This window comes from Vitis vinifera, chromosome 14 (assembly GCF_030704535.1).
Source record: "Vitis vinifera cultivar Pinot Noir 40024 chromosome 14, ASM3070453v1".
Lineage (NCBI taxonomy): Eukaryota > Viridiplantae > Streptophyta > Magnoliopsida > Vitales > Vitaceae > Vitis > Vitis vinifera.
The window spans coordinates 29,879,443-29,906,688 of NC_081818.1; the positions used below are offsets into that span (position 1 = coordinate 29,879,443).

The 27,246-nt window shown below is 36.3% G+C and overlaps 3 protein-coding genes and 1 non-coding gene across 16 annotated transcripts; 3 read left to right on the forward strand and 1 right to left on the reverse strand.

Moving 5' to 3' along the window:
* Positions 1–4,990: 4,990 nt before the first annotated feature.
* Positions 4,991–11,607, forward strand: LOC100261236 (KH domain-containing protein At4g18375). Of its 13 annotated transcripts, none has more exons than XR_009467729.1 (11): positions 5,033–5,124; positions 5,461–5,553; positions 5,856–6,453; positions 7,071–7,502; positions 7,603–7,860; positions 8,002–8,265; positions 8,602–8,669; positions 9,127–9,196; positions 10,108–10,191; positions 10,314–10,362; positions 10,455–11,607. XR_009467729.1 is itself a non-coding variant. In XM_059742903.1 (7 exons), the coding sequence occupies exons 2-7, from the start codon at positions 5,878–5,880 to the stop codon at positions 9,173–9,175; spliced, it is 1,647 nt and encodes a 548-aa protein (XP_059598886.1). In that variant the 5' UTR covers positions 4,991–5,124; positions 5,856–5,877; the 3' UTR covers positions 9,176–11,607. The 13 variants fall into 13 exon arrangements, 1 of the variants encoding a protein (XP_059598886.1); XR_009467725.1 differs by having other exon boundaries at positions 5,034–5,124; positions 9,380–10,191; XR_009467724.1 differs by lacking the exon at positions 5,461–5,553 and having other exon boundaries at positions 4,991–5,124; positions 9,380–10,191.
* A 1,848-nt stretch (positions 11,608–13,455) lies between these two features.
* MIR169W (microRNA MIR169w) lies at positions 13,456–13,598 on the forward strand. Its single transcript, NR_127838.1, has one exon. It is a non-coding gene; the product is annotated as a microRNA MIR169w (primary transcript).
* A 2,566-nt stretch (positions 13,599–16,164) lies between these two features.
* Positions 16,165–23,015, forward strand: LOC100257672 (UPF0497 membrane protein 3). The gene is made up of 4 exons (NM_001397751.1): positions 16,165–16,325; positions 21,730–21,954; positions 22,047–22,170; positions 22,492–23,015. The coding sequence occupies exons 1-4, from the start codon at positions 16,294–16,296 to the stop codon at positions 22,705–22,707; spliced, it is 597 nt and encodes a 198-aa protein (NP_001384680.1). The 5' UTR covers positions 16,165–16,293; the 3' UTR covers positions 22,708–23,015.
* Positions 22,251–25,510, reverse strand: LOC100256152 (pentatricopeptide repeat-containing protein At5g15300). Its single transcript, XM_002283760.5, has 2 exons — positions 23,693–25,510; positions 22,251–22,817 (listed from the first exon to the last, which is right to left on the reverse strand). Exons 1-2 carry the CDS (start codon positions 25,338–25,340, stop codon positions 22,783–22,785), a joined length of 1,683 nt encoding a protein of 560 aa, XP_002283796.2. The 5' UTR covers positions 25,341–25,510; the 3' UTR covers positions 22,251–22,782.
* Positions 25,511–27,246: the final 1,736 nt, after the last annotated feature.

A 27,246-nucleotide genomic window follows, 5' to 3' on the forward strand; every position in this document is an offset into this window, starting at 1 on the left:
AGATTGTTGAAAAAATTTCTATAAATATTATAGGTCATAATGGAAAAAAATTATGAGATAGAAATAAAACTGTAAATACTATACAACGTGAATAGAGATGTGAGGAATAACGGGAGATACCCGGTGGAGCGAAATAGCTTATAGTAGGGTAGGGATATGAAGAGTGGGGAAACATGGAATGTTTCAAGAACTTGATAATTGTATCTGGTTATGTCAATGTTTTCTATTGTATAGTAGAATGATTATCTCTCATTCATTAACGTAGGCATTGTTAGTTGAACTACATTAAAACCTCGTGTACCATATGCGTTATTATTTTATCTTTGTGTTATTGATCAACGATGTTTGCATGAAAGCTTCCGTCGTCATAACAAATTGGTCTCAAAACTTTGGTTTAAGATTTTTGGAATAATGAAATATCACAAAGCACACAAGATGAATACAAAATAAATTTTCAGTGAAGGTGGAGTCGATTGCTCTCTCGTAATAATATGATACAAAAAAGTTTATATCATGGAAAGTTTGAATATTAACTTTATGGAATTTGGTTAAAGGTAGAGATTGTTAGGAAATGTTTCAAATTCCTAATTAGTATAGTTTTTTGTTTAAATAATATTATATAGAATATTTTAAAGTTAAAGTATTAATGTAATATTAGACTTCCTTATAGAATAAGAAAATTTGTTGAAAATACCTCTATAAATATTATAGGTCATGAGAGGAAAAAATTATAAGATAGAGATGGACCTGTAAAGACTATACGAGGTGGATAGAGATATGAGGAAGAACGAGAGGTACCCGGTGGAGTAAGATGGCTTGTGGTATGTGTTAGCCCAAGGGTTATCCCAATCGGATTTTGATGATAATAAACCATTGTTAAGTGATTAATTGGTTTGAATGACAGAATCTAGGGTATAAATTCAGAAATTCATCAAAGAACCAAAGTGATATACGATTAAGACTATTGGAAGACTTCTGATCATATGAAACAAATGTAAGATGAATACATGGGTGCACTTAGGTTTTTCATACATTTTCATGCATCTTTGAAAACTCGGTTTATTCTTTAAAATTTCGATTTCATTAAAACTCGAGTTTTATCAAATGTATCTTATGCAAAACGTTTCAAAACTGACATATTATTTTACTTGAAGACATTGCCTAAATGTTAGAAAAGAAAATAATTGAAAATGATAGGTTTTTGGGGTCAAAATGCTGAAGTGGTCAAGGCTCTAGCCAATCGACTCACCGGTTAGGGAACTGGTCGACCGGTTGCCCTTATATGGTCGAGGTCCAGTTGAGGAGTGTAAAAAACACTCTCTCTCATCCAGTAGCTTCCTCTTCCCGGTTGAGGTTCACCCATTCCGAGTCGATCTTCAGTCGAGGTAACGGTAACCTGCCAAAGCATTAAATGCTCTAACGGCTAGTGAACCGATCGATCCCCAACTCGACCAAGTCGAAGCTACCTTTTGTTGTTTTTGGCTCCCGAGCTTAAAAACCTATTGTGAAACCAATGTTTGGTTAATCTTGATTTTGATGATAACAAAATAAGGTTTAGAACTAATAATCATATTTCAAGTGTGATTAGGCAAGACGATTTCCAAAGTGGCAATCACAAAGACAAATCAAGCCAATAAGAAATTATGAAAAAAAAGACCACCTCAAAGAGAAGAGTTTTTCAAGACCAAAGCTTCATAAGATCTCTTTGTAAGGTTGTTGATGCACTAGGACTTTCATGCATTTCATTATTTATTTATGCACCAAAATCATCAAAGAGTAATATTGTTTTAAATATCTTAAGAATTGAATAATTTTATATTTTCAATTAAAACCTTATATTAAATGATTTTCAAACTTGTGTTAAAAGGTTTTAAGTTGAAAAAGGTTGGGTGTTGAGCCAAAAAAAATGGCTCAACCGGTTGTGCTCGTCCGGTCGAGGACCGGTTGAGGGAGGCCAAAAAGTTTTTTTTTTCTCTCTCTCAGTGGCCTTCTCTTCTCAGTCAAGGTTGAACCTCAACCGGTTGAGGTCTGGTCGAGGTCCAGTTAAGGTCCGGTTGAGGCCCAACGGTCACTTGTCAAACATTAAATGTTAACGGCTAGTCAACCGATCGAACCCCCAATGGCTAGTTTGACTTTTTTATTTTATAAAAAAACTTCAATCTTCATTGTTTAAAGAGCTTAACCTTCTCAGATATTTTTTGATCATATTTGAGCCTTGGAAGAGTATTTTTTAGTGCATCATTATTTCAAAACTTGCATATCTTTAGTGCACCATTCAATCCTAGTTTTTCTTGTATCATTTGAGCTTAAAGTTCTTGTGTTAGGATTTTTTTTTAGAAATCATTCATTTGTAAATCTTTGAGAGGAAGTTTCTCAAGTGTGGGGTATTACTTGAGGGGTTGTTCAAGAGTGAGATATCTCTTGAGAAGTGTAAAGGGTGCTTGGAGCCAATAGTCTAAGAAGGTGAATTGGAACCATAATCTAATTGTATTGCTTTAAGGCTTGGTTTGGAAACCTTTGATTAGTGGAACCTCAAGCTCAGGATTGAAGCTAGAGGAGAGTGGATGTAGGTCGGGTTGCGTCGAACCACTATAAATTCTTGTGTTTGCATTATCTCTTCCTTACTCTTTAATTTATATGCAATTGTCTATATATTGATTATTATATACTTGCATATAATTGTCTATTGCATTCACTTGTTTAAATTTGCGAAAAGAGACCATCACTCTATTTCCCCCCCTCCCCTCTAGGGTGATTACTATAGGTTAGATTAGCCTCGAATTCCTAACACTTATTAATTGAGAGCTTTACTTCATTTACAAGAAAGAGAACACTTGCAATCAATTGTTTACATACCTGTTTTGAGCTTAAAAGCTCTCATTTATTTCTTAATGCATTTAAACCATCACTTGCATATCTTTTAGCGCATCTTTGTGGGGCATCCTAGCTTTGTTTTGTATTTTAGCTATCTTTGAACTAGGTTGAGGGATTTTTTTTTTGTAAAACTTAAGTGTTAAAGACTTCAAGAGGTGTGAATCTTGAAGAGATTGTATAAGAGTCCATTGGAGCTGAAATCAAAGTGTAAAGGATTTGAAGATTGGATGAAGCTTCAAGCTAGTGGAACCATCATTCAGTTAGGAGATTGAGGAGAGTGAATGGACATAGGCAAGGAAGTGCCGAACTACTATAAAATTCGAGTTTGAATTATCTAATTCTATCTTTTTATTTATTGTCTACATTGTGCTTGAATTTGTTGTATTGAATTTTTTTTTTGAAAAACCTAATTCACCCATTTCTTGAGTGTTTTCTCCTTTAAGCATAACTTTTATTTTCTCAGTATGGTAGAAATACGAAGAGTGGAGAAATATGGGATGTTTCGGAAACCTAATAATTGTATCTGGTTATGATTATCTCTTATCCATTGATGTAAACATGGTTGACTAAATCATATTAAAACCTTCGTGTACATCATATATTATTGTTTTATATTTGTGTTATTGATTAACGATATTTGCATGAAAGCTTTTGCCGTCGCAACATATTTAATAGGAATACGACTCATAGTTTACAATTTGATATAATGAAATACAAATAAATTAAGGTTGAATGGTGCACTAAAATGAGATGCAAATTTTAAAGTAAAAACCAAGTGTACCCTAAAAACACTCTATCGATGGTAAAATAAAATTCAAAAAATAATTTAGAACTGTTTCATCATTAATACGAGAAGTTTGAATCTTTTTAAATAAGAGTTGTAAGCTTAAATTAGTCATTGAATACAATTTGGGTTCAAACAACTACTAGTTGCTTTGGTTATCATTGCTCAATTGACTCAACTCATCGAGTTTAGCCTCGATCGGTCAAACCAAGGTTTTGCCATTTTTTTTAGCATTTTTGATCGATTGAGCTTATTGAACTCAATTTGGGCCCTTCTATCCTAATCGATTGGATTGGAAACATAATTCTAAGATCAGTTCAAGGTCGAGAAACCTTCGCTAATAGCTCATCAAACTCGGAAAAACACGGGTTTTTCCTTGATTCAAATTTTCATATAATTTATAAATGAATTAAAAACAATTTAATACTTAGACAATTTTAGGTATTTATGTAAAAATGAAATACGTGACCTTAATGCACCAACAATCTTATAAAGAAATTTTAAATAAAAGGTGTTGATTGATTTTCTTTTCGATTTTTATTAAAAATCTTATTTGACTTTATTTATTTTTGTGATTGACACTTTAAAATTTTGTTTATTTAAATACACCCATAATAAACCATTGGATCAAATCATAATTATAAAAATCCAATTATTCATTGCACATCTTCAAATGTGAAAATAAAATGAAGGAAAGACGTATTTTTAGTAAAATTGCGGTAAAAAATGAATATATATATGAATTAAAAAATAATTAAAAGTCAAATTAGAAATGAATTAGACAATATACTATTACTTAAAGCAAGTTTTATAAGGTTTTTGAAGGTATTTTATTTTTTTTAAATGGTGATTGACAATGTTTCAAAAATTACCTTTTAAAAATATAAATAGAATTTTAATCGAATTTTGAATTAGTAAAAAATACTTTTTCCCTATTATATAAGATACTATAAAAAGTTGCTTCTTAAAAAATATTTCTATTTTATATCATATTTCCAAGAATGAATAATTAATTATTTTATTAGAAGAAAGCAAATAAACTAGGAAATTATTTAACTAAAATAAGCATATACGAAGCATGGTATACGATTTGAAGGTCAAATTTTTCTAAAAACATTACAAAGTTCGGCAACGGCTTGAGATTTGGAAATATCTTCAAATAGAATAGAATTTGTGGATTTTCTTCCTTGAAAAAATGTTTATTATACAATGAGATATTCATACAGCAATTGCGATAAGTCAACTTACTCCTTCCTAATTTAGTAATTTCCACATCATGGTCAATTTCGCTTAATCCAACGGCCATGAGGTGGCCGGTTCATCCGATATTACCGAGTGGATAGCAGAGAACCACAGCCCAAAAATAAATAAAAATAAAAACAAAACGAGTGCAGTCAAAACCCTAGAAAACCGATTTTCCCCCAAATCTCACCCCCTGTGGTTCCATCTCCATCCCCAACCTCAAGGTACCCAAATCCATTATTTTTCTTTGTTTGTTTGTTTGTTTTTTTTTTTCACCGTATTTATTCATTTATCTCGTATATATTTTTATTTAGTTTTGGTTTTGTATTTATTGTTTTAGGGTTTAAGGTTAGTTATTTGTTCAGATCTGCAATTCCTCAACGTTCTTTGCTGTTCTGTTTGTTTAAGTAATGTTTACAAAATTATTTGTTTTTTGGAGCTGCTCTTGGAGATTTTGGGACTTTAAAGTTGTGTGATTTGCATTTGTTTGGTCGGAGGGAAAATGTTTCTCACGAGTGATTATTTTATTATTTTATTTTTCTTGTATGCGGGCCGTGAAGGATGAGGGTGAAGTGTCGTCTCTACGTGGGTGAAATCTCTGTTGGAACTGAAGTGTGCGATTCGGGTTTGTTTCATGGGGAGATGTGGTTTGGGTAACTCCTCTGAAAATAGATTTTTGTGTGGATAATGTATGAACCCTTATTTCCCCTAGGGTTTACAACAGGAAGCAAGAGTTAAAGAAGATTCTTCTTTGATTCTATATTTTATTCCTATGTCATAGTTTGGTTTGGAGTACAGTCGACTCCTTGTTTTTTTGTGCTAGAGAAGTTTATGGGCTGAAATTGCTGACTTATTAAGTCGCTGATTGTATATCTTTACATTGTTTTCAGCTATTAATTGCTGGTTGTGTTTCTTTTATCATTGTTATGATGTTTTGTTTTTGATTGGGAAACAGATAGCAAGTCATTTTTTTCACGATGGCTGGTCAGAGGAATAGTTATGGAAAGCGAGCCCATTCCCAATCTGATTATGGTGATAATGGAGGAAACAAGAGGAGAAATCCTGGTGATGATAGGGACCCATTTACCATTGAACCAGAGGATACTGTATATCGGTATTTATGCCCTGGAAGAAAGATTGGAAGTATAATTGGGCGGGGAGGGGAGATTGTCAAGCAACTGAGGGTAGATACTAAATCTAAGATTAGGATTGGTGAGACAGTGCCAGGATGTGAGGAGCGTGTGGTCACTATCTACAGCTCCAGTGACGAGACCAATGCCTTTGATGATTCAGATACTTTTGTTTCTCCAGCTCAGGATGCTCTCTTTAGGGTGCATGACAGAGTTGTTTCAGAGGAGGTGCATGGCGAGGATTCTGAAGAAGCAAGCCAAGTTACTGTTCGGCTTCTTGTGCCATCTGATCAGATAGGATGTGTTATTGGGAAAGGTGGACAGATAATTCAGAGTATACGCAGTGAAAGTGGTGCACAAGTTCGCATTCTAAAGGATGATCACTTACCTTCTTGTGCATTGAGTTCCGATGAGCTTGTTCAGGTAATTTGGTCAAATTTAGTTGCAATTTTCATTATTCTGCTTGTGCAATTACATTGCTCTTTTTTTAATTGCTAATAACACCTCATTTAGGCACTTAGATTCAAACAATAAAAGAGTTTCCTGCTGAATGAAATAGTGCTACCATTTATGAGAAGTGCAGGCAATTTGTTATCTTTTGGTTTTTCAATAAGCTGCTTCTTTAGGCATTATCCCATTCTTGTAACTTTTGACACTGTTAAAAGCTATTAATTTTATTAGGAGTATCAAAGGTAACATGCTTCTTGCTGGACATTATGTTCGGTAATTTAAATTCTTTGTTTAGATCTTGATCATTGTTTTGAGGGAAGAATATCTGGAGATAAGGCACATGCTTCTCATCCTTGTATGAGTTGTTGCTCATGGGTTTGTACTTTATGTCCTTGGTCACAAAAACCTGTTTGTTGTTTTGGTCCATGCTGATGATGCATGCATCAGCTTTCATTTCAAATAGCATTTGGAGGGATGGGGTGGTTTGGGGGTGCCCTTTTTTTGTTCAGATCTTCTTCCTATTATATTTGGATTTTGCAGAGGAAATGAACCTTATATTATTCCGTTATTTTATTTGTGTTGGGCTTCAGATTTCCGGAGAACCCTCCCTTGTTAGGAAGGCTCTTTATCAAATTGCATCTCGTCTTCATGACAATCCATCCCGGTCCCAACACTTGCTTGCTTCTGCTGTGCCCACTGGATACTCATCTGGTGGTTCACTCATGGGTCCAACTTCTGGTGCTCCAATCATGGGTCTAGCTCCATTGGTTGGTACTTATGGAGGGTACAGAGGTGACAGTGGAGACTGGTCACGCTCCCTTTACTCAGCCCCACGAGATGAGGCATCTTCAAAGGAATTTTCTCTTCGTTTGGTTTGTCCTATTGGAAACATTGGTGGTGTGATTGGGAAGGGCGGTGTCATCATAAATCAGATCAGGCAGGAGTCTGGGGCAGCTATAAAAGTCGATAGTACTTCAGCTGCTGAAGCAGATGATTGCTTAATAGCTATTTCAGCAAAAGAGGTGAGCAATAAATCCTGTTTGCATGTGTATGTTTTGTGGGCACATAGAACTGCTGATCTTGTGATGATTTTTTATAATATTTCAACCAATGGTATTTCAGTTCTTTGAAGACACATTCTCCCCAACTATTGAAGCAGCAGTGCGCCTGCAACCCCGATGCAGTGAGAAAGTTGAAAGAGATTCAGGCATTGTTTCATTCACTACCCGCCTACTTGTGCCAACCTCACGGATTGGCTGCCTTATTGGTAAAGGAGGAGCTATCATTACTGAGATGAGGAAACTCACAAAAGCTAACATTCGCATACTCTCTAAAGAAAATCTTCCTAAAGTTGCATCTGAAGATGATGAAATGGTTCAGGTAGTCACCAATATAGTGCTTTTATGTGTAATTTTATTTTATTTTATCATTTCACTGTTTTTTGTAGGCTAAAATTGGTTGCAAATATGTTGATATAAGAACTGGATCTTTTTTTTTGGGTTTTTTTTTCATGAGTAATAGATTGCTGGAGACCTTGATGTTGCTAAGGATGCTCTTATACAAGTAACAACACGATTGAGAGCAAACCTGTTTGATAGGGAGGGTGCAGTGTCTGCATTTGTGCCAGTTCTTCCATACCTCCCCATGGCAGCAGATGGTTCAGATGGTTTAAAATATGATGGCAGAGATAATAAAAGACATGGACGTGGACCTTCTTATTCTGGTGGATATGGTGGCTCAAGTGATTTGGCTGCAGCTGATGCCTATGGAGGTTATGGCTCACAGGTACTTTATTAGAGTGTATTTATATATGGAAAAGAAACTAAGAAAGAAAGAAAAAGATCCTGTTGTTCTCATCCTGTTGTTCTCATCCTGTTTTCACATCTGTTCTAAGAAGATGTTTCAGTTAGTGGTTGGTGTATCTGGTGGCTATGGCTTCATCTCTTGGTTCAATACATATATGTTTTTAACTTACATCTTCCTATGCACTTTCTAAGCTGCCATGCAGTCTGCTTAAGAAATGTTTATTGCTTAATCGGTTGCTCAGTTATTTTCTTCAGCTACTACTTTTCTTTTTCTTGTTTTGGTTATAATTATATCTGTATTTATATATTATCACAGATTGGTGGTAGTGGTAGTGGTTATGGAGCTTATGGTGGCTACTCTTCAGGACGCGGTGGTGGTTCTGGGTAAGAAGTACTTCTTTAGCTACTTTCTCCTGGTCTGAGGATGCCTGTTTAATATGTACTTCTTATTGGTCGACAGGCAGTGCCAGATCTAGAAAACAGAGGGTTGCGTTAGGTTGATGGCTGGCATGAAGCCTTTAGTTAAACCCTTATGATCATGAATCTGGAGAGATTTTGATTGGATATGTGGCAATTTTTATTTATGTATCTTTGGGTTCAAATGCTGGTTTTCCCAATATCCATTCTTTCCTCTGCATGTTTTGGAGGGTTTCTAGTTGTGATCCAGCTAAACATTGTTACTTCAATAAGGCTATTCTTGTGAAAAAAGTGCTAGAATCCCCTTAATCATGTAACTTTCATTTTCAAGGCAGTTTGTGAGAGCAATATTTTTCTTGTCATTTTGATTTCTTTTGGTGCTTTTAAACTCCCATGGATCCTGAATTTTAGCTCATTTTTATAGGGTATCTGGTCAGAACCCTGCTTCTCGGCGGAAAAGCTATGGATACTAGAGTTTGACATGGGAACTGCAGGTAAACTGTTGTTTTTCTCAATCTTTTTTCTCATCAACTAAATTAACTGGAAATTCCTTGAAACGTGGTAGACACATTTTAGCATATGAAAGTTTGCTAACATAGCCTATCCAATCTCCCTGTATATAGAATTCTGATGTTCTTGTTTTCCCTTTTGTTGCCTTTCCCTTCCCATTAAAACAGCTGAGATCTATGAAGCCTGAAGCCAGCCTACTGCCTCTTTTGATGAAGCCTACTGCCTAAACCGGAAGACCAGATGAACCAGAGTCTGACAAACTCCTGGCCCACCTTGATGCTTTTGTTTAGGAGGACCAACTTTATCTGAAGAACTTATTTACTACTGAGATTTTCCATGTCCATGAAACCAAATTTGCCAAGCTTTATAGCTTGTGCTCCCATGAACCTATATAGACACCTTGATGCTTTTATGGAGCTTATCTTTTATTTTTGGCTCAAACTTCCATGTGACTACAATACCATGTTAGTTCCTTCTCTTGCAAGTTGTATCAGCATTGGTTTACTCTTAAGTCTAGACTGTTCCCAGCTTGTCATTTTAAGTTGTATGTTTGCCTTATTTTGGAATATTTAATGGCTTAGGCTGAAATATAGCAACAGTTTCATATTGCAGATAGGGATATTATTATTATTAAGCCTGTCTATGTGGTGTGGCTTATTTCCGGGTATGATTTGCCTGTTTGGCTTCTTTTTCCTGAAATCTTAATCTGCCTGTGGATGGTGCTATATCTTTGAACTTCAGTTATGCATTATGAGTAGACGTATTCCATGCTTCCAAGAGATACTGCTGTTGGCAGTTTTAATGACTTGCAAATGCTATCAGATAAAATTGGATACTGTTAGTGTTTCTCTTTTCAATTAAAATCACTTCAGAAATGTTATTTGTTGAAAGTTAGATACTTATGGGATGGAACTAAAGGAGGGTTATAAAGACAAATTTCTCAAAACAGCATGGTGCCGGCAGTTTTCTGCTTGTTCAGGTTAGTTTTTGAGGCCGTCATCTGAGTGAAATACTTGTAATTATAAAGCAAAATTTCCTTTGAAGGATTCAATTGAAAGGTATGTTGTGGACCATTCTGATGCATGCTTGAAGCTTTATCAGTGTTGGAGGCTGATCTGGATTGGGATAGCTATATCTTGGGACTCCATCAGTAAGTAATAGGTTTTTCTGTATATTTATGATCTGCTTAAATTGTCATTACAGTATGTGTCTTTTGATTATATTGTGCAATTAATTTGGCAGGTCCAATGAATAATGTTCTGCTTGGCATATAGAGCAGGTAACACTTCGTTAAGCACATCATGACCAGGCCAGTCATTTTTGAGGCTACAAATGAATGCATTGACCAATTGGTCTCCTGTACTCGCTTTCTCTTCCTCTATCTGGTGACTGTGAATGAATGTCATTGTTACTGATTTGCCTCCACACCCTTCGGTCTTTTTGTTAGTGTTGATGCCGCCTTTTCTTTCTTTGGCTTGTTACCCTTCCCCTCCCTCCCTCCCTCCCTCCCTCCCTCTCTCTCTCTTGCTGTATGTGTTTCTTTGTTAGTGTCAGTGCCTTGTTTTCAGTTTTCCTATTCTTTGGCTCTCTCTCTCCCTCTCTCCCCCTTACCCGCTCTTTTTCCTGGTCTTTTGTTTGTGTGAATGCCTTGTTTTCCTTTCTTGGTTTGCTCTTCCTTCTTTTCCTTTTTTGTTTGTCAGTGCCTTCTCTCTCCCTTATCTCCCCACCCCTTCTCCCCAACTTCCTCCCCCTCGCTTTGTTTCTGATTGTGTTCCTTGCTGAACTGTGAGTTATTCCTTCTAGTGGCTTGTTTGGGCTGCTTGATTGTATAAGCAGATGCCTCTCACCAAATTGTAAAATTTCCAAAGATCGGGCCCTCTGGTGGTAGCATGTGGATTCGCCTCTTTCTATTTGTTTGCTTTTGTTACCCTTTTTGTTTGTTTCTCTTGTGCAAAGTCACCAGGCTGCTGATACATCGAACTGGACGCGGACTCTGATTAACTGAAGATCGACTCAAGAAACAGTTAAATGATCTATACTAACTGGATGGTGATCGATCTGAATCACCATGATAACAATTTTTTGCTCTCAGATGCAGCACATTATAGACGATGGGTAGTTGATGGGTCTGTCCTGGATGTGGATTCTATACTCTACCCCTGTTTTCTTGGTTAATCATGGTTGCTGCAGATATCATATCACAATCTAAACTGCAGTATTTGACCTGATTCTGGGTTCATTTTGAAGTTCTCTCCATCCCTGCTTAAGGAGAGGGGGGAGATGATCATAAAAATATTAGTTTTTGTTCGAAGTGGATTATGAAACTGGTAAACTTTGAATTTGTATTGAATGAATGTATGGAGATTGGAGCTTCCAATCTTTAGAAGTGGTTCTACTCGTGATTCTTTTCCAAGTTCTTACTCAATTTTCTTTACGTGGGAATTTCTGCTTTGGTAGACGGATGATTTTACTTCATAAATGCACAAGAATCTTCATGTTTCATTGAATTGGAAAAAATTGTGATATTGTTCAGAGAAAATATGAGGAAAGAAAAATATGTTTAAATTTAATAAATTGATGGGGAAAAAGTTGAAGGTAAATGTAACTGGGTTTTAAAACAATAAAGAGGCAAGAAAGATGATAAAAAGAAATGATAAGAGGAGTCCCAATGGCTATTTTAAATATTTTTGTTTTGTTTTATTTTTTTTTCTTAGCAAGAAAACTTCAATTCTTTCTGAAAATTTTCCTTTTCCCAACTTTTATATGAAAAAAATTACTAAATGAGCCTCCAACCCTAAAATTTTTATATAATCGTTTCATATGGCAAGATTTGCAGCAACACAATAATTGAGATAATTTAGGTAAAGGTCAATACACTTGTTTTTGGCCCAGGCAGACCTCACTGAATTTGCTAGTTGGCATTGTACCTCATGGATACAACCAGGTACTGAATGCTTTCCCCCATCAATAATTACCTAACAGCATAAATTCAATCACATTTTTTTAGATGTAATGATTAATATGATAAATTTTACACATTTGGGAAATTTACACACTGTATTTTGTGTAGAGATTGGTAACAAATATAACATTATTCCACAAAAAAAAAAGAAAAAAAAAAGCAAAGGGTCATTAGTCATTACCTTTGTCTTAAGAGCAGGCTATTTTGATGGGCAATATATCCTTCTACATATGGCAACAAAGAAAAATTCCAAATAAAGAATTGATAGAATTTTCCTATTGAGACCCCTTCTACACAAACATGAAAGGTTTGCAGTAAAAATTTGCTCCCCAGATGTCTAAATGAAAAAATATTTTTCGTATCGAAAAACCAATTTTTAATACCATGACAAAAAATAAATCTAATTACAAATTGACACATTGTGAAGAAATGTTTATTAAACCATTTTTGAGTACCATATCGAAATATGACACCTAATCAGAAATTGTTTACTTATATCTAGTTTTTAAGTCACATTTCTTCATATCTTTATGTACATTTATTCAGTCATCAAGATTTATTCATCAACTTCAACTAATAAAAAATTTTCCTATCTGTAAATCTGATTCATCAAAACTCAACACCCAAGGCCAATCAGGAGCCAAAGGTACCAAGCTTTTGGATGGAGTCAGTCAATAAATAAGAAATGCAGAGGGGGGCCATTAATGAGTTAATAAGGGAGATCTGAGAAAGCAGTCAGAAAGTCCATGACCCTATAAGAAAGAAGCAAAGTTGATGCAGATAGATCTTTAGGGTTCATATATCTTGGGCTTGGCACCCCATTGGCAGGTCACATCCACCTCCATGCTTCCTTCAAGTTACTCACTTTTTTGGAGTTGCCCCATTGGTTAAGGACACTAATTCCATAGATATAAGCCTGCCCCTCTGTGTACAAGCCAGCATCATTAATACTTGGATTTCCATGGCAACTCATTGCCATTTTCCTTATAAATTTTGTGGGATTTCTATATTTTATCATCTCCAAAACCCCCCATTCGTCCATTGCTCTGTTAAGATTGGGTTCAGTCCAATCCACTTCTTCTTCTCTACCTGTTTTCACAGACCCCCTCTTTGGGACATTGCTAGTTTTTTCCTTTTCCTTCTTTTTCTTATGAGGGAATGTTGGGTTTCTCCTTTGGGAAAATTCCCACCTCCCACCTTTGAAATTGATTCTCTCTATTGGGTTGATGCAAATGATTGCCTTTTCTTTTCCTTCATCTGAGGTCTTGCATGTGGGGATGAGGTTATGTGGTGCAGCCAAGGATGACTTGCCGGCAACTCCCTTTATTGTACTCATGCATGCTCATACTTATACTGTTGTGGGCATCATTTAAGTGGCAAAAATGGTGGTCGGCGAGTCATTCTTAGCTACATTTCTGCCTCATCTTCTCATGCTAGATTTATGATGATAATGCCTAATACAAGGACTGAGATGTTGCAGATCTCTAGCTTTTGTTTCTTTTTTGGTTTTTATTTTTATTTTTATATTTTTTGTTATTTATGGTGGACTGGTGATCACTCTTGTTTTTTATGAACTCTTCCTTTAGGAAGTAACATTCTTATTATATTGCTGCAGATGTCGAAGCCTTTTCTCATCAAAGTCTGCAGACTTCCAAGTTGCATGCTGCTGCTTGGCTTTAGCCTTTACATTCTCTCTGCATATCTCTTTTTTGTGAAGTTTCTTTCTTGGTTTCTGGCTCTTTTGGTAAGTTTGGCTGCACAATCTTCTCATCTATTTATGGTGTATCATCATTCATCACCAATTTCATCCACTTATGACTCATTGTATCCGTTCTTTTGTTACAGAGGAGGACTTGTTGTTTGAAATATTATCAGTGAAGTAAGATTCTATTACTTCCCATTTCTTCCATTGGACATGATCCCACTTTGGAGACTAAAAGCATGAACAATCTGCAAGAACCATACCAATCACTCTTAAATCTTTTATATATTTGCATGCACATTGATGTTGGGTTTGGAGGAAACTGAAGGCATAGAATAAAGATGAAACTGATCAGAAGTTCAAAACCATTGCCTCTGCTGCACCAAATATGCTGAAAGATTTTGGCTCAGCAGTTTGCCGCGGCTGCTGGGCCACCACATGCAGGCTTCAGTTGTTGGGTAATCAATGAGAAAGCTGATGGGTGGACGGACGAGATGGCTAGTAACTCAACATCTACTGTAACAGTTGTATAATAGTTGTCACTTCCCCACTAGTACCACTGCTGACGTGAAAAAGTGAAGAGTACCCTTGGATGCTCTTCCCTATTCTTTTTCCTTTGGCAATCTCAAAAATTCACAAATGGCCATAAAATAGGTTCAGTTTTGCATTTCCAATGCTCATTTTTATGGGTTTTTGGGGTTGTCCGGCTCTATGTCTGATACTGTAATCATGTGTAGTATAGTTGTGGGATTTTTTGGGTTTCATTCCATGTAGAAAAATTAGATGGGAATTTCTCAGAAGTTGCTGAGAGAACCAGAAAATGGGGTTTCTGAGTTTCTCTCAAGTAGTATGGAAATTCAATCATTCATACGATATACCTTCTTGATTCAGGAATTAATAAAGAAAAACTATGAAGGAGAGAACTGGGAATTTAGCATGAGATTTGAAGCATTTTAAACCCAGTTTCCTTCCACTTTCATCACACTAGACAAACAAAATCACATCTCATCTGATAAACAGTAAACATATATTCTTCCCTCAAATCCCAACAAGGGGCACAATTGTACCACAGACAAATTACATCAGAAAAGATAAATCAAACCAAGTAGAAGGATGAGAAAAAAAAAAAAAAAAGTAAAAATCCAAAATGAACCCCATAGCTGAATTCTTATTTTTTCCATCTACATGAGATGGAGATATCTAAGATCTGGAATTAAAGTAGCTAGAGAGAGATGAAGCCTTCTCTGACAAGGAGGCCAAACATGAGAACAAGGAGACCAACGGTGACACATTGAGTGGGAGAGATAAAAGTCTGTGAATAAGCAGACAAGGTGATTATAGCCCCTACCACTCCGATCACAAAGGCACTCATGTTCTGATTCATTTCTCCTTTTCTCTCTTCTTTTTCTGAGTAGTAGTAGAGGGTTTATGAGAGTAGACTCACCCTTTTTCTCTTTGTCAGACTATCTCTCTGGTCTTGATGATTCAAAGATGGAAAGAATTAGGAAAGCTTTAACCTACCCCAGATGATGAGAAAGTCAACTCGGGTTGGAGGGTGTGGATCTTGATTATTCATACATTTAGTGGCACAAACTGTTATTATTATTATTATTATTTTTTAATTTTTTTCACTCTCTTAGTTGTTCATGGAAATTACTATTTTAAGCAAATTTGGAAAAACAAATGTTCCACTACACTACCAATTCCATGCCTATCAATAGTATGGTATCATTATTATATCTTAATTTTATTTATTTACATCCTTATTTAACAATTTAAACTTGATCGGTCTGAATTATATTTTTTCATAAGTATCAATTCGATGACTTTAAATCTTTTGGATAAAAAAAGGTAGAAACATGAATCTTCCTAAATTTTTTTTTTTTGTTAGTAAATTTTAGACAAGAATCTTGTTAGTTTTTGTTTTTATAAATTTTATTTTATTTTTGTCTTTAATAAAACAAACTCTTTTATCAATTATATAATATAAGTGTAAATTAAGAAAGATGGCATGCGCCAAGCGTTGACTCAATTAAAAGATAGGTATGAATTAAAATTAAGTTCAATGTGAGGAAAAGAATAAATCAACAATTAGCTGACTGATTATTTTTTGTTTTATATGAGATTCTTGTAGAATTGTCAACCCATTACTGTAAAGCCCAGTCCAAACTCACGGGTAGAGTTGTGTAGGCCCAACCCTTACCTACTGTTGCTAAGCGAACGACGTCGTTTTGGGAAAGAGTGTTAGAAATGGAACGATGTCGTTTTACGGTAAGGCACAAAGGTGACTGTGACTGTGCACTCTGCAGAAGTTCCGATGACATCCACCAAATGTGATCTACCGTAGATGTGCGCCGCCATCACTGCTGCCTCCGCCGCCTCAGTTCTCGATAGTCGAATGCTTCAGAGTTTTTTCAATGCGCATCTCCACAAGCCTCACATCAAACAGGTTGGTTCTCTATTCTCTCACCTCATAGTTTCCACTACCAAGAGCCGCTTCTTCATCAGTTCTCTCGCAGACCATTCATCACAATCATCATCTTCTTCTTCAGTGAACGAAGAAGCAATCAAAACCCACGTAGATTTGTCTGCTATTGACTGTTCTAGGATTGTAAAATCAGTTATACTGAGATGTTCACATCTTTGGGAGACGAACAGTGTTAAGCCCTTTGGTTACTCGTCTCTGAAAGAGCACCTTTTGGGGATTTCTGATATATCGCCCGAAACCACACGTAAATTTCGGAGGGTTTCGGAGCTGAAACCCGAAGATGTCCTTGAAATATTACTGGGTTTTCAATTTCATCGTGAAAATCCCCAGATTGAATCTGGAAAGGTTGAATCTTTATGGGGAATTTTCAAGTGGTCTAATGATCAGAATAAGGGTTTCAAGCATCTGCCTCAGTCATGTGAGATCATGGCCTCTATGCTTATCCGGGTCGGGCTGCTTAGAGAAGTTGAATCCTTGCTTGCAGAGATGGAAAGTCGAGGAGTTCTGTTGGATGGTCATGAAATTTTCAGTAATTTAGTTGAAGGGTATGTTTGTGTAAGTGAATCAGAAAGGGCTATTTCGGTGTATGATCAAATGAGGGGGCGAGGTTTAGTCCCATCATTGTCATGTTACAATGTTCTTATTGATCATTTAGTTCAAACTAATGAAAAGCAGTTGGTGTTTCGAGTTTACTTGGATATGGTGGAGATGGGTTTTGATTTGAGCAACGCAGATATGGCTAATCTTGAGAATGTCATTAGGCTACTATGTAGGGACGGAAAGATTCAGGAAGGAAGAAGTCTTGTTAAGAAGGTTATGGGTTTAGGTTTGAACCCCAGTAGTTTAATCCTTGATGAGATTGCTAATGGGTACTGTGAGAAGAAGGATTTTGAGGATGCTCTTAGTTTTTTTGTTGAAATGAACTGTGCACCCAGTGTTGTAGTTGGCAATAAGATTATGTATTCTTTATGCAGAGATTTTGGCACAGAAAGAGCAGACCTATTCTTACAGGAATTGGAGCATTTAGGTTTCAGTCCTGATGAAATAACCTTTGGGATCCTAATTAGTTGGTGTTGTCGTGAAGGGAAACTGAAAAATGCCTTCATTTATCTGTCTGAAATTTTGTCCAGAGACTTAAAACCAGATATATGTTCATACAATGCTATTATCAGTGGGGTTTTTAAGGAGGGTTTGTGGAAGCATGCCCAAGATATTCTTCATGAAATGGTTGACATGGGGATAAAACCTGACCTGTTGACGTTTAGAGTTCTTTTAGCAGGTTATTGTAAAGCTCGACGATTTGGTGAAGCGAAAGCAACTGTTGGTGAGATGGTGAACTATGGTCTAATTCAACTCTGTTCACAGGAGGACCCACTTTCTAAAGCCTTCATGGTTTTGGAGCTTGATCCTCTGGCCATTAGGGTAAAAAGGGACAATGATGTCGGATTTTCTAAAACAGAGTTCTTTGACAATCTTGGGAATGGACTTTATTTAGAAACAGACGTAGATGAGTATGAAAAGAAAGTAACTGGGATTCTTGAAGATTCAATGGTTCCTGATTTTAACTTGCTTATAACAAGGGCATGTGCTGGTGGGAATGTAAAAACTGCAATGATGGTGGTAGATGAAATGGTTCGTTGGGGGCAAGAGCTGTCTTTGTCTGCCTTCTCAGCATTACTGGAGGGGCTTTGTGCATCCCATTTCTCTATCAAGGCGGTTACTGGTCTCTTAGAGAAAATGCCAAAGTTGGTTAATCAGGTAGACGAGGAAACTCTCAATTTGCTAGTCCAAACACACTGCAAAAAAGGCTTCATTGGCAAGGGCAAAATAATACTGAATGGAATGCTCCAAAGGCATCTCAGTGTTAAGAGTGAGACATACGTGGCTCTATTAGCAGGTTTATGCAAAAAAGGAAACTCAAGAACCATCCGATGTTGCTGGGATCTTGCAAGAAGAGATAAATGGTTACTTGAACTGAAAGATTGTAAAGTCCTTGTGGGTTGTCTATGCCAGCAAAAATTTCTCAAAGAAGCATTAGAGCTCCTTGAAAGCATGCTGGCGACCTACCCTCACTTACGCTTAGATGTTTGCAATATGTTCCTCGAAAAGCTCTGTGTTGTGGGGTTTACTACTATTGCACATGCTTTAGTGGATGAATTTCTACAGCAGGGCTGCATCTTGGATCACACAGCTCATAGCCATCTTATAAGTGGTTTCTGTAAGGAGAAAAGATTCTCGGAAGCTTTCACAATATTTGAGAGTATGCAAGCTAAGAACTTGGTCCCATGCTTGGATGCTTCTATTCTGTTAATTCCTCAACTTTGTAGGGCGAATAGAGTTGAGAAAGCTATTGCTTTGAAGGACCTTAGTTTGAGGGAACAGTCCATAGACTCATTCTCTGTGCATAGTGCTTTGATGAATGGGTTTTGTAAGACAGGGAGAATTGGAGAAGCAGCCATTCTATTCCAGGATATGTTCTCAAACGGGCTACTTCCAGATATTGAAATTTGCAACATGCTGGTTTTTGGATACTGCCAAGCTAACAGCGTGCGGAAAGTCACAGAGTTAATTGGTGTTATGATAAGAAAGGATTTAGGCTTCTCAATCTCAGTGTACCGAAATGTGGTTCGTCTGTTGTGTATGAATGGTATGGTCCTTCCTTTATTAAGGATGAAAGAGCTTATGCTTAGGGAAAACAACTTTCCGCATCTGATTGTTTATAACATTCTAATTTACCATCTTTTCCAAACAGGGAACAGTTTGCTTGTGAAGGTAATTTTGGGTGAGTTGCATAAGAAAGGATTGCTATTTGATGAAGTCACTTATAATTTTCTTGTGTACGGGTTTTTGCAAAGTAAAGATGTGCCAACTTCTGTGCAGTATCTGACTGCCATGATTTCTAAGGAACTTAGGCCGAGCAGCCGCAACTTGAGGGCAGTAATAAGCTGCCTCTGTGATAGTGGGATGCTTAGAAAGGCCTTGGAGTTGAGTCGAGAAATGGAATTAAGAGGCTGGATTCATGGTTCAATTGCTCAAAATGCAATTGTTGGGTGCCTTCTTTCTCATGGTAAGCTTAAAGAAGCAGAAAGCTTTTTAGACAGGATGGTAGAAAAAGGTTTAATTCCAGATAATATAAATTACGAGAGTCTAATTAGGCAATTTTGTTGGCATGGGAGACTGAACAAAGCAGTTGAGCTTCTAAACATAATGTTGAAGAAAGGAAACCTCCCAAATTGTTCTAGTTATGATTCTGTAATCCAAGGTTTCTGCACAGTCAACAGATTGGATGAAGCTATGGATTTTCATACCGAGATGTTGGATAGGAAGTTAAGGCCAAGCATCAAAGCATGGGATGCACTTGCCCATAAGTTCTGCCAAGATGGACGAACTGCAGAAGCTGAAAGTTTATTGGTCTCTATGGTTCAGATGGGTGAAACTCCAACCAGGGAGATGTACACCTCTCTAATTAACAGGCTCCGCTCTGAGAATAATCTCAGCAAGGCATCTGAGCTCTTGCAGGCAATGCAACTAAGTGGTCATGCACCAGACTTTGGGACTCACTGGTCTCTCATAAGCAACTTAAACCGCTCTAAAGACAAGGACAGTGCAAACCGGGGTTTCTTGTCAAGGCTACTTTCTGAAAGTGGATTTAGTCGAGGAAAGAGCTCCAAACAAGGGTAATACAAAATTGTGCAATCTGGGTTTCTGATTTTACCTTCATTTTTAGCTTAGTTGATGGAACTGTAATGTGGGTTGTTTATTCCCCAATGATGTGAAATGTAGATGACTGTAATCCTGATGATTCCAGGAAGCGATGTATATATTAAATTAAATATAAAAAAATTCAAATAGATGAAAGTTTCTTTTCCAAACAACTGCTTTCTGGGTTTCTAACGATTTTTCCTTTGCCAGGCATATAATATTAAATATCCATGTGTGGGAAGAACTCAAGCAAACACTTTATCCTCTATATGTTTGTGATTTTTGGTTTTAAAACCTGTTCTTTTCCTTCCCTCCTGTATTCTTGGAAGGATGCCTGCCAGCCTAGGTCCTTGATCTCCTGCAGGGTTTTGGAAACCAATTTTGGAAAAAGGTCATTGCTTTCTTGTATGGGGTATATGCTGATTTTCTTGTATGTGAGTGATGAAGCTGCTGTATGATTTTTCTGGTCAGCATCTGGGGGATTTCCTACCTCATGAATGATCAAGTTAAATTTTTGAGATAGGGTTATGAATGAGATTCTAAGATTTGAATTCTTGTGCTAACTATCTGAACTAAGTGTGGTAGTAGATCAATGAAACTAGAAATTGATCATGAAGAAAATATAATATTTTTATGGGTCTGATGGATAACATCAGTTTTCAGTGCTTAACAAAAATTCTATTTTATTAATAACTCAAATATGAAAAAGACATTGTATACTGATGTATGATGTAAAAGTTGTATTTCTCTACTTATTTTTCATAATATTTTTTTTAAAAAATAAGTTATTTTTTTTAGAATAGTTATTGACGATAATTCAAGTTAATTTTAGAGACACCTACAAACATTTGTATTTGCCTTTAAGAATCACCTGATTTTAGAATATATTCACTTCAAAATTTATCTTTTCAACATAGAAAAACCATTTTTAAGAACAATTTTCAAATACGCCACCCATTTCTCATCTCTTTCATATTTCACAGAAAAGCCTCTTCATGGCAAAGTTTCCCATTGATTATGCTCAGAGTCATACCCAAATGCCTACAAAGTGGAGGACCAAGTGTTACAGGCCCCTTTGTCAGGGTTTTTTTTTGTTCTTTCTTGTAGATGATGTAAAAAACAAAGTGGATTCGTTTAGTGAAGTGCATCAATCATACACCAACTCAACCTTCATATGTTCCTATGACTTGGCTGCCCTAGGATATCACCTGCCCCATTGTGCCAGATCTCCCTAGAACATGGACAAATAAGGATAGTATAAGGGATTCATCAAACACTTACCAAATTTGTAGGCACTTCACCTCACCAATTTGGGCCAAGCTTGGTGGACTTGCAACTTGGAAGAGGATTAAAATACCTAGATGTCAGAGCAAGTGAGGGCAGGTGGTCCTAAAAACAAAGCCCTAAACTTGCTTTAGTTAGTAAAATCATTCGCTGTATCACATGGCGACGCGAGTTGCAGAGGTGGGGTTCTACAGCTACCAATGCCCAACAAACCTCCCATGCTCCTTCACCGCTTTACATGGTGGAATGCTGAATATCTTACCTTGGTCTCATGTATAAATGCATATCCCACTCTCCTCTCATCATCTACCTACAGCCCAAGATTCTTGCATAACTCCTTGCTACTCCCTAGAGCTTCAAAGCTATTCTTTTCTCTCAGGAAAATGAAGGCTGGTGCCCTTGAGCTTGGTGAGGGGTCCAAGACTTCCATCCCTAGAGGTGGGGTGAACAGAGGGATCTCTATACTCGACTTCATTCTGAGGCTCATCACCATCATTGGCACGTTAGGAAGTGCAATAGCCATGGGAACGACTAATGAGACACTACCCTTCTTCACCCAGTTCACTCAGTTCAGAGCCGAGTATGATGATCTTCCAACATTCACGTGGGTACACTTGCTCATTAAGCTGTTGGGTGTTCTTCTTTGCTGAATAGTATCCGAGCTGTACATTGACCTTCTTATTTGTCTTATGACAGGTTCTTTGTGATAGCAAATTCCATTGTAAGTGGCTACCTGGTTCTCTCTCTCCCAATGTCCATCTTACATATAGTGAGGAGTGGTGCAAGAGCCAGCAGAATAGTCTTGATATTCTTTGACACGGTAATTTGATTTGTAGAGCTTAAGTTAATATGCAGTTTAATGAACCTGCATGGCCTGCTTATGCCATGTATGGAAGAAACTTTAACAAACAATATTCAATATCACCAGCAAGCTTGATAATTTCCAACAAAAAGTTTTACAATACATGGAGAGAAAACAGAACTATCTGATAAACACATGATGTTTGTCATGAAATTGAACTAAGCATAGGTGGGAGTGAAGTGGCTTCTAAAAAACACTGTTCTTAGCTTCTAAGTTTCAAAGTAGTTCATGCATATACTTGCTAAGTTCTCTTACCAAAGTGAGTTTACCATTGTGAAGGCAATGCTTGCTCTATTGACGGCTGCAGCTTCTGCAGCATCAGCCATTGTCTACTTGGCGCACAAGGGCAATGCTCAGGCGAACTGGTTTGCCATCTGCCAACAATTCAAATCCTTCTGTGAGCGCATCTCTGGCTCTTTGATTGGATCTTTTGGAGGAATTATTTTGTTTATACTGCTAGTATTGTTGTCTGCTGTTGCCCTTTCCCGCTGTTGATGTGGCATGGCACTATTGTTGTCAGCTGTCCATTTCTCGCTGTTGATATGGCAGGATGATCATGGCTCCCTATGATCAGTGCATGCATGTGTGTCTATTGGTTTGCATTACTGCAAGAGAGAGGGTGAATGCGCATCACTCGTGTAATCTTTTTTTTCAAGTTTCTTTCTCCTTTACTGTGTAATGGAATTTGGATTTCACTGAAAGTTTACTTCTCTCAAACAGTGTGAACTAGAGAGATTCTGCATATATGTTTTCCTTTAAACAAGGACTTTATGAAAGCTAAGAAATCTAATTATTCTTATTAACTGGTGGTAAGAATCAGCACAAAATGGGAAGCACCCAAGCATTAACACTTTCTACAGAGAGCTGTAGTTGCAGTTGCAATAGCAACACTAGCAAATGTAATATGATGTAATAGTTTTGACTTGAGTATCGAGAATCATTCTCTATGCAAGATAAAATTCTGTGAAGATTGTAACATAAAAGCAATGAAGAGAATGTTTTGTGACTAGTGAGGATGACTTAGAACCATGGGTTTTAACAAGCTATAGCATGGTTGAGAAATAGAGGGATTGAGGGAACCGTTTTCACAAAAAGCTCATGGAAGGAGCAGAATGTTTTCTGTCAATCAAGTAGATGAAGTTGCTGATCCATTTTGGCCAGGAACAACAGATACGGGCCATAAAAGGCAAGGGACCAACTTGTAATCTCAGTGTCAATAAAACGATTCAGAACAGAGTTTAGAGCCTGACTATAATTTCTTTCAGCAATTGTTTCAAAACAAAACTTGTGTCATCATTTCCTTCGATAAATAAACTCAGAATTCATCAATGGTCCTGAGAAGGATTATCAGAATGATACATATAAACATGGTTCTAAAGATGATAAAATAAAAGACATTGACATTGTGGACTGATATCTGTGTAATGCTTACTGATATTCTGAAACAATGTAAGGATGTCATGAAAGAGAACTTCCTAACATCTATGCAGCTCAAGGAATGGCTTTCTTGAATTCAACTTGGGTTTTGAATCAAACAAGAAATGCATGAGAGCTTTGTTATCTCCTTCAATTAAGCTACAACCAGCCTCTTTCCTCACCCCACTGTCATCCATCAATTTCCTCACCTTCTCAACCCCATCCCATTCTCCTCGCGAGGCGTATATGTTAGAAAGTAATACATAATCCCCACTCTCATCATGTCTCATTTTGAGTAGCTGCATATTTGCTCGTCTCCCTAATTCAACATTTCCATGAATTCTACAAGCTCCAAGCAGAGTCCTCCACACAATGGCATTGGGTTCGATCTTCATTGTGTCTATAAAATCAAATGCTTCGTTCAATAGCCCAGCACGCCCTAGCAAATCCACCATACACCCATAATGCCTTATGTTTGGTTCAATATTATACTCATCTCTCATAAGATCAAAATATTGACGACCCTCTTCAACTCTTCCAGCATGACTACAAGCAACCAAGACTCCAACAAAAGTGATCTCGTCTGGCCTAATCTTCAGCTTCCGCATCTCAGTAAACAGATGAATTGATTTCTCAGCATGACCATGGAAAGCTAATCCACCTAATACGGAGTTCCAAGTTGATACATCTTTCTCTCTCATCCCTTGGAACACTTCTAGTGCTCTCACAATGCTCCCACACTTTGCATACATGTCTATAAGTGCATTCCCAAGTAGAACACTCAAATCCCTAAAACCCATCTCTGAAATGCAGCAATGTATCCTCTGCCCAGCATCCAAATCTCCCAAATCAGTACAAGCCGACAAAAGACTCAACATGGTCACCTCATCAGGCAATTCTCCCACGGACCTCATCTCCTCAAACATCTCCAAAGCCTGCTGATTCGACCCGCAAAGCACATACCCTGCAATCATCGCATTCCAAGTTACAACATCCCTCTTAGGGACTTCATCAAAAAGTTTCCGAGCACTCTCCATCTCCCCCCGTTTTGCATACCCTGTTATCATAACATTCCAAGAAACTAAATCCTTCACCGGCATTTCATCAAAAAGCTGCCTAGCAACCCCCAGCTCCCCTCTCCTTGCATAACCCGCAGTCAAAGCCGACCATGCCACAACGTCCCGCTTCGCCGAACCATCAAACAGCGCCCTCGCCACCGCCAAGTCCCCACAATTGGCATGAAAATATATAAGAGTATTCCTCACAAATGTGTTCGATTCAAACCCGAGTCTGAAAACCCTCCCATGAACCCCAAACCCCATCTTCACCCAACAAAGCCTAGTACAAGCCTTGAGCACAAAAGGAAACGTGAACTTGTCAGGCCTCACGCACCCATTTTCCATCTGGCTATATAGAGAAATAGCGTTTAAAGGACTGGGGCTCTGAGCAGATCCTCTGATCATAGTGTTCCACATGAAGGTGTCTGGTTCAGTAATATGAGGGAACAATTGATGTGCGTAAGCCATGGTGCCTGAAATGGCGATTGAACTGGCGTAAATGAGCTCTCTGAGAGCAGAGGTGTTGGAGTTGAAGCCCTTGACGATCATGGAGGCGTGGATTTGCTTCAGAGTTCCGATGGTGGTGCAACTCCGCCATAGCTGTGACCGTTGTTGGCGGCTGGGGCTCTTGTCAGTCAACCTCTTTCTTATCATTACACGTAGTTTTCAAATCATTTCACGTGCATCTCTTTCTTGCGGCCCTGTAACGACTTAATCTTCTTCGATTCAAATACGCACCTCATTCAGTTAGCTTCGTCCACGTGTTTTGTAATACTTTGAAATCGTGTCCCTCTCGCAATTGTCTACATTCACATATTTAACCAACCGACTGCTTTTATTACTCATCATGTGTCTATTTCTACATAGTTAGTTAGGGTGCAACTTGTACACATTAGCCCCATCCAATCCCATTTTTCTCTATCGATTTGAACAATCATTTTGAATATTTCCTACTCTAGTTTAATAATATTTATAATTTATATACATATAATTTGATTTTTTATTTTTCTATAAAAATATATAAATTTATTTTCACCTATGTGTTATTATCTTAAAATTTTATCATATTTACTATTTAAATTTTGATATAAAGATATATGCATTTTTTCTTACAAATATTATGAATGAATTTTGAATCATAAAATCTAATAAAACCCAAATTTTATTCAACTAACTTAACCTCAATTTAGAAAAATGACATTGAATGGGACATGAGTTGAGGACCTTGAGTTAAAAATTGGATTGAGTTAGATTCATATTGATTATTATTATTTTTTTTTTAAAAAATAGAAATAATATTAATGTCCGAAATGTAATAACTCTTAAAAGTTTACATTAATATAATGTTTTTTAGAAAGTGGTTAAAAAATTTGAGGTATTATATTTAGTGCCTTAAATTTTAAATTTTTGAAAATAATTTTTAAAGATATAAAATAAGGTGGTATTTGTTTTTTGGTTGAATGAAAAAAAATTAAAATATTTGAATTTTTTTTATTCACCTAAAGTAAATATCAACTAATATAATTAAAGTAAACTTATTATTAATATGTTCAATTTAATTATATTGGTTGATATCAATAGATTATTTTTAATTGAATAAAAAAAATATTTTGATTTTTTTCTATTAAGATAAAAAATAAATACCACCTAAATAAATACTTTTTGTAAAAAAAATTCTACTTTTTATATAGAAATTTATATTTTTAAAAATAAAAAATAAGAAGTGTATCCTAGGAAACCTTAATTATTATATTCAAAAAAATAACTTACCATTGGATTAATTGTATGATTTATGTAGTTTTTTTTTTAATTTTTAAAAATAAAAAATAAGAAGCGTATAGAATTTGTTATTTTTAAAAATTAATTTCAAATTTAAAAATCAATCTAGGTAAATTAATGATTATACTTTTCTAAATTTTTTACTAGGTAAATTAAATTTAAATCAAGACTTAATATGTTGGTGTGGACCCGATTTTTTAATGTCGGTTCACACTCAATGATAAAACTCATTTTTTATTATATATTTTTTTTGAAAAGTTGGAATAGTCACTTTTTTTTTTATTTGTAAAAGAAAAACAAAATAAGAAATAAAATATTAAAGTGACTCATTTTTTAAGAAAAACATGTATATAAAAGGCCAAATCTAAATTTAGGAGTCAAATTACTTATTTAGAAAGTATCATAGGTAACACTCTTCTAAACTTTAAAAAGGTTATTAAACAAATAAAGGAAACTATAACAATTGACTAGTAGATTGTGAATATTAATAAATAAGAGCAAAAATATATAATAAAACATGTTAATAAGAAATAAGAAACTAACAATGAATATATGAGCTATGGATATCGAAAAATCATAGGATAAAAGCCAAACAAATAAATATCACTTAAATGCATAAAGAGCTTAACACATGAAACGATTAATCAATGGGAGTAGATGGTGTTATGCAATAATGCCCAAAATAAGCTATCTTTCATAAGAAAGAATGAGTTCAAAGCAAAGATCACCCAACATCTACAAGCTAAGTTTCCTTAAATCTCTTTATTAATGTCTTTTAATG

Bases quoted from the DNA above. Each gene is read 5' to 3' on its own strand.
- LOC100257672 (NM_001397751.1), top strand. From the start codon at position 16,294: ATGCGCATCTCCACAAGCCTCACATCAAACAG. The intron at 21,955-22,046 runs GTGGGTACACTT...GTCTTATGACAG, and splicing joins GATGATCTTCCAACATTCAC to GTTCTTTGTGATAGCAAATT. The intron at 22,171-22,491 runs GTAATTTGATTT...ACCATTGTGAAG, and splicing joins TCTTGATATTCTTTGACACG to GCAATGCTTGCTCTATTGAC.
- LOC100261236 (XM_059742903.1), top strand. From the start codon at position 5,878: ATGGCTGGTCAGAGGAATAGTTATGGAAAGCGAGCCCATTCCCAATCT. The intron at 6,454-7,070 runs GTAATTTGGTCA...GTTGGGCTTCAG, and splicing joins GTTCCGATGAGCTTGTTCAG to ATTTCCGGAGAACCCTCCCT. The intron at 7,503-7,602 runs GTGAGCAATAAA...ATGGTATTTCAG, and splicing joins TAGCTATTTCAGCAAAAGAG to TTCTTTGAAGACACATTCTC.
- LOC100256152 (XM_002283760.5), bottom strand. From the start codon at position 25,340: ATGATAAGAAAGAGGTTGACTGACAAGAGCCCCAGCCGCCAACAACGG. The intron at 22,818-23,692 runs GTTAGGAAGTTC...TCTCTCTTGCAG, and splicing joins ATTCCTTGAGCTGCATAGAT to TAATGCAAACCAATAGACAC.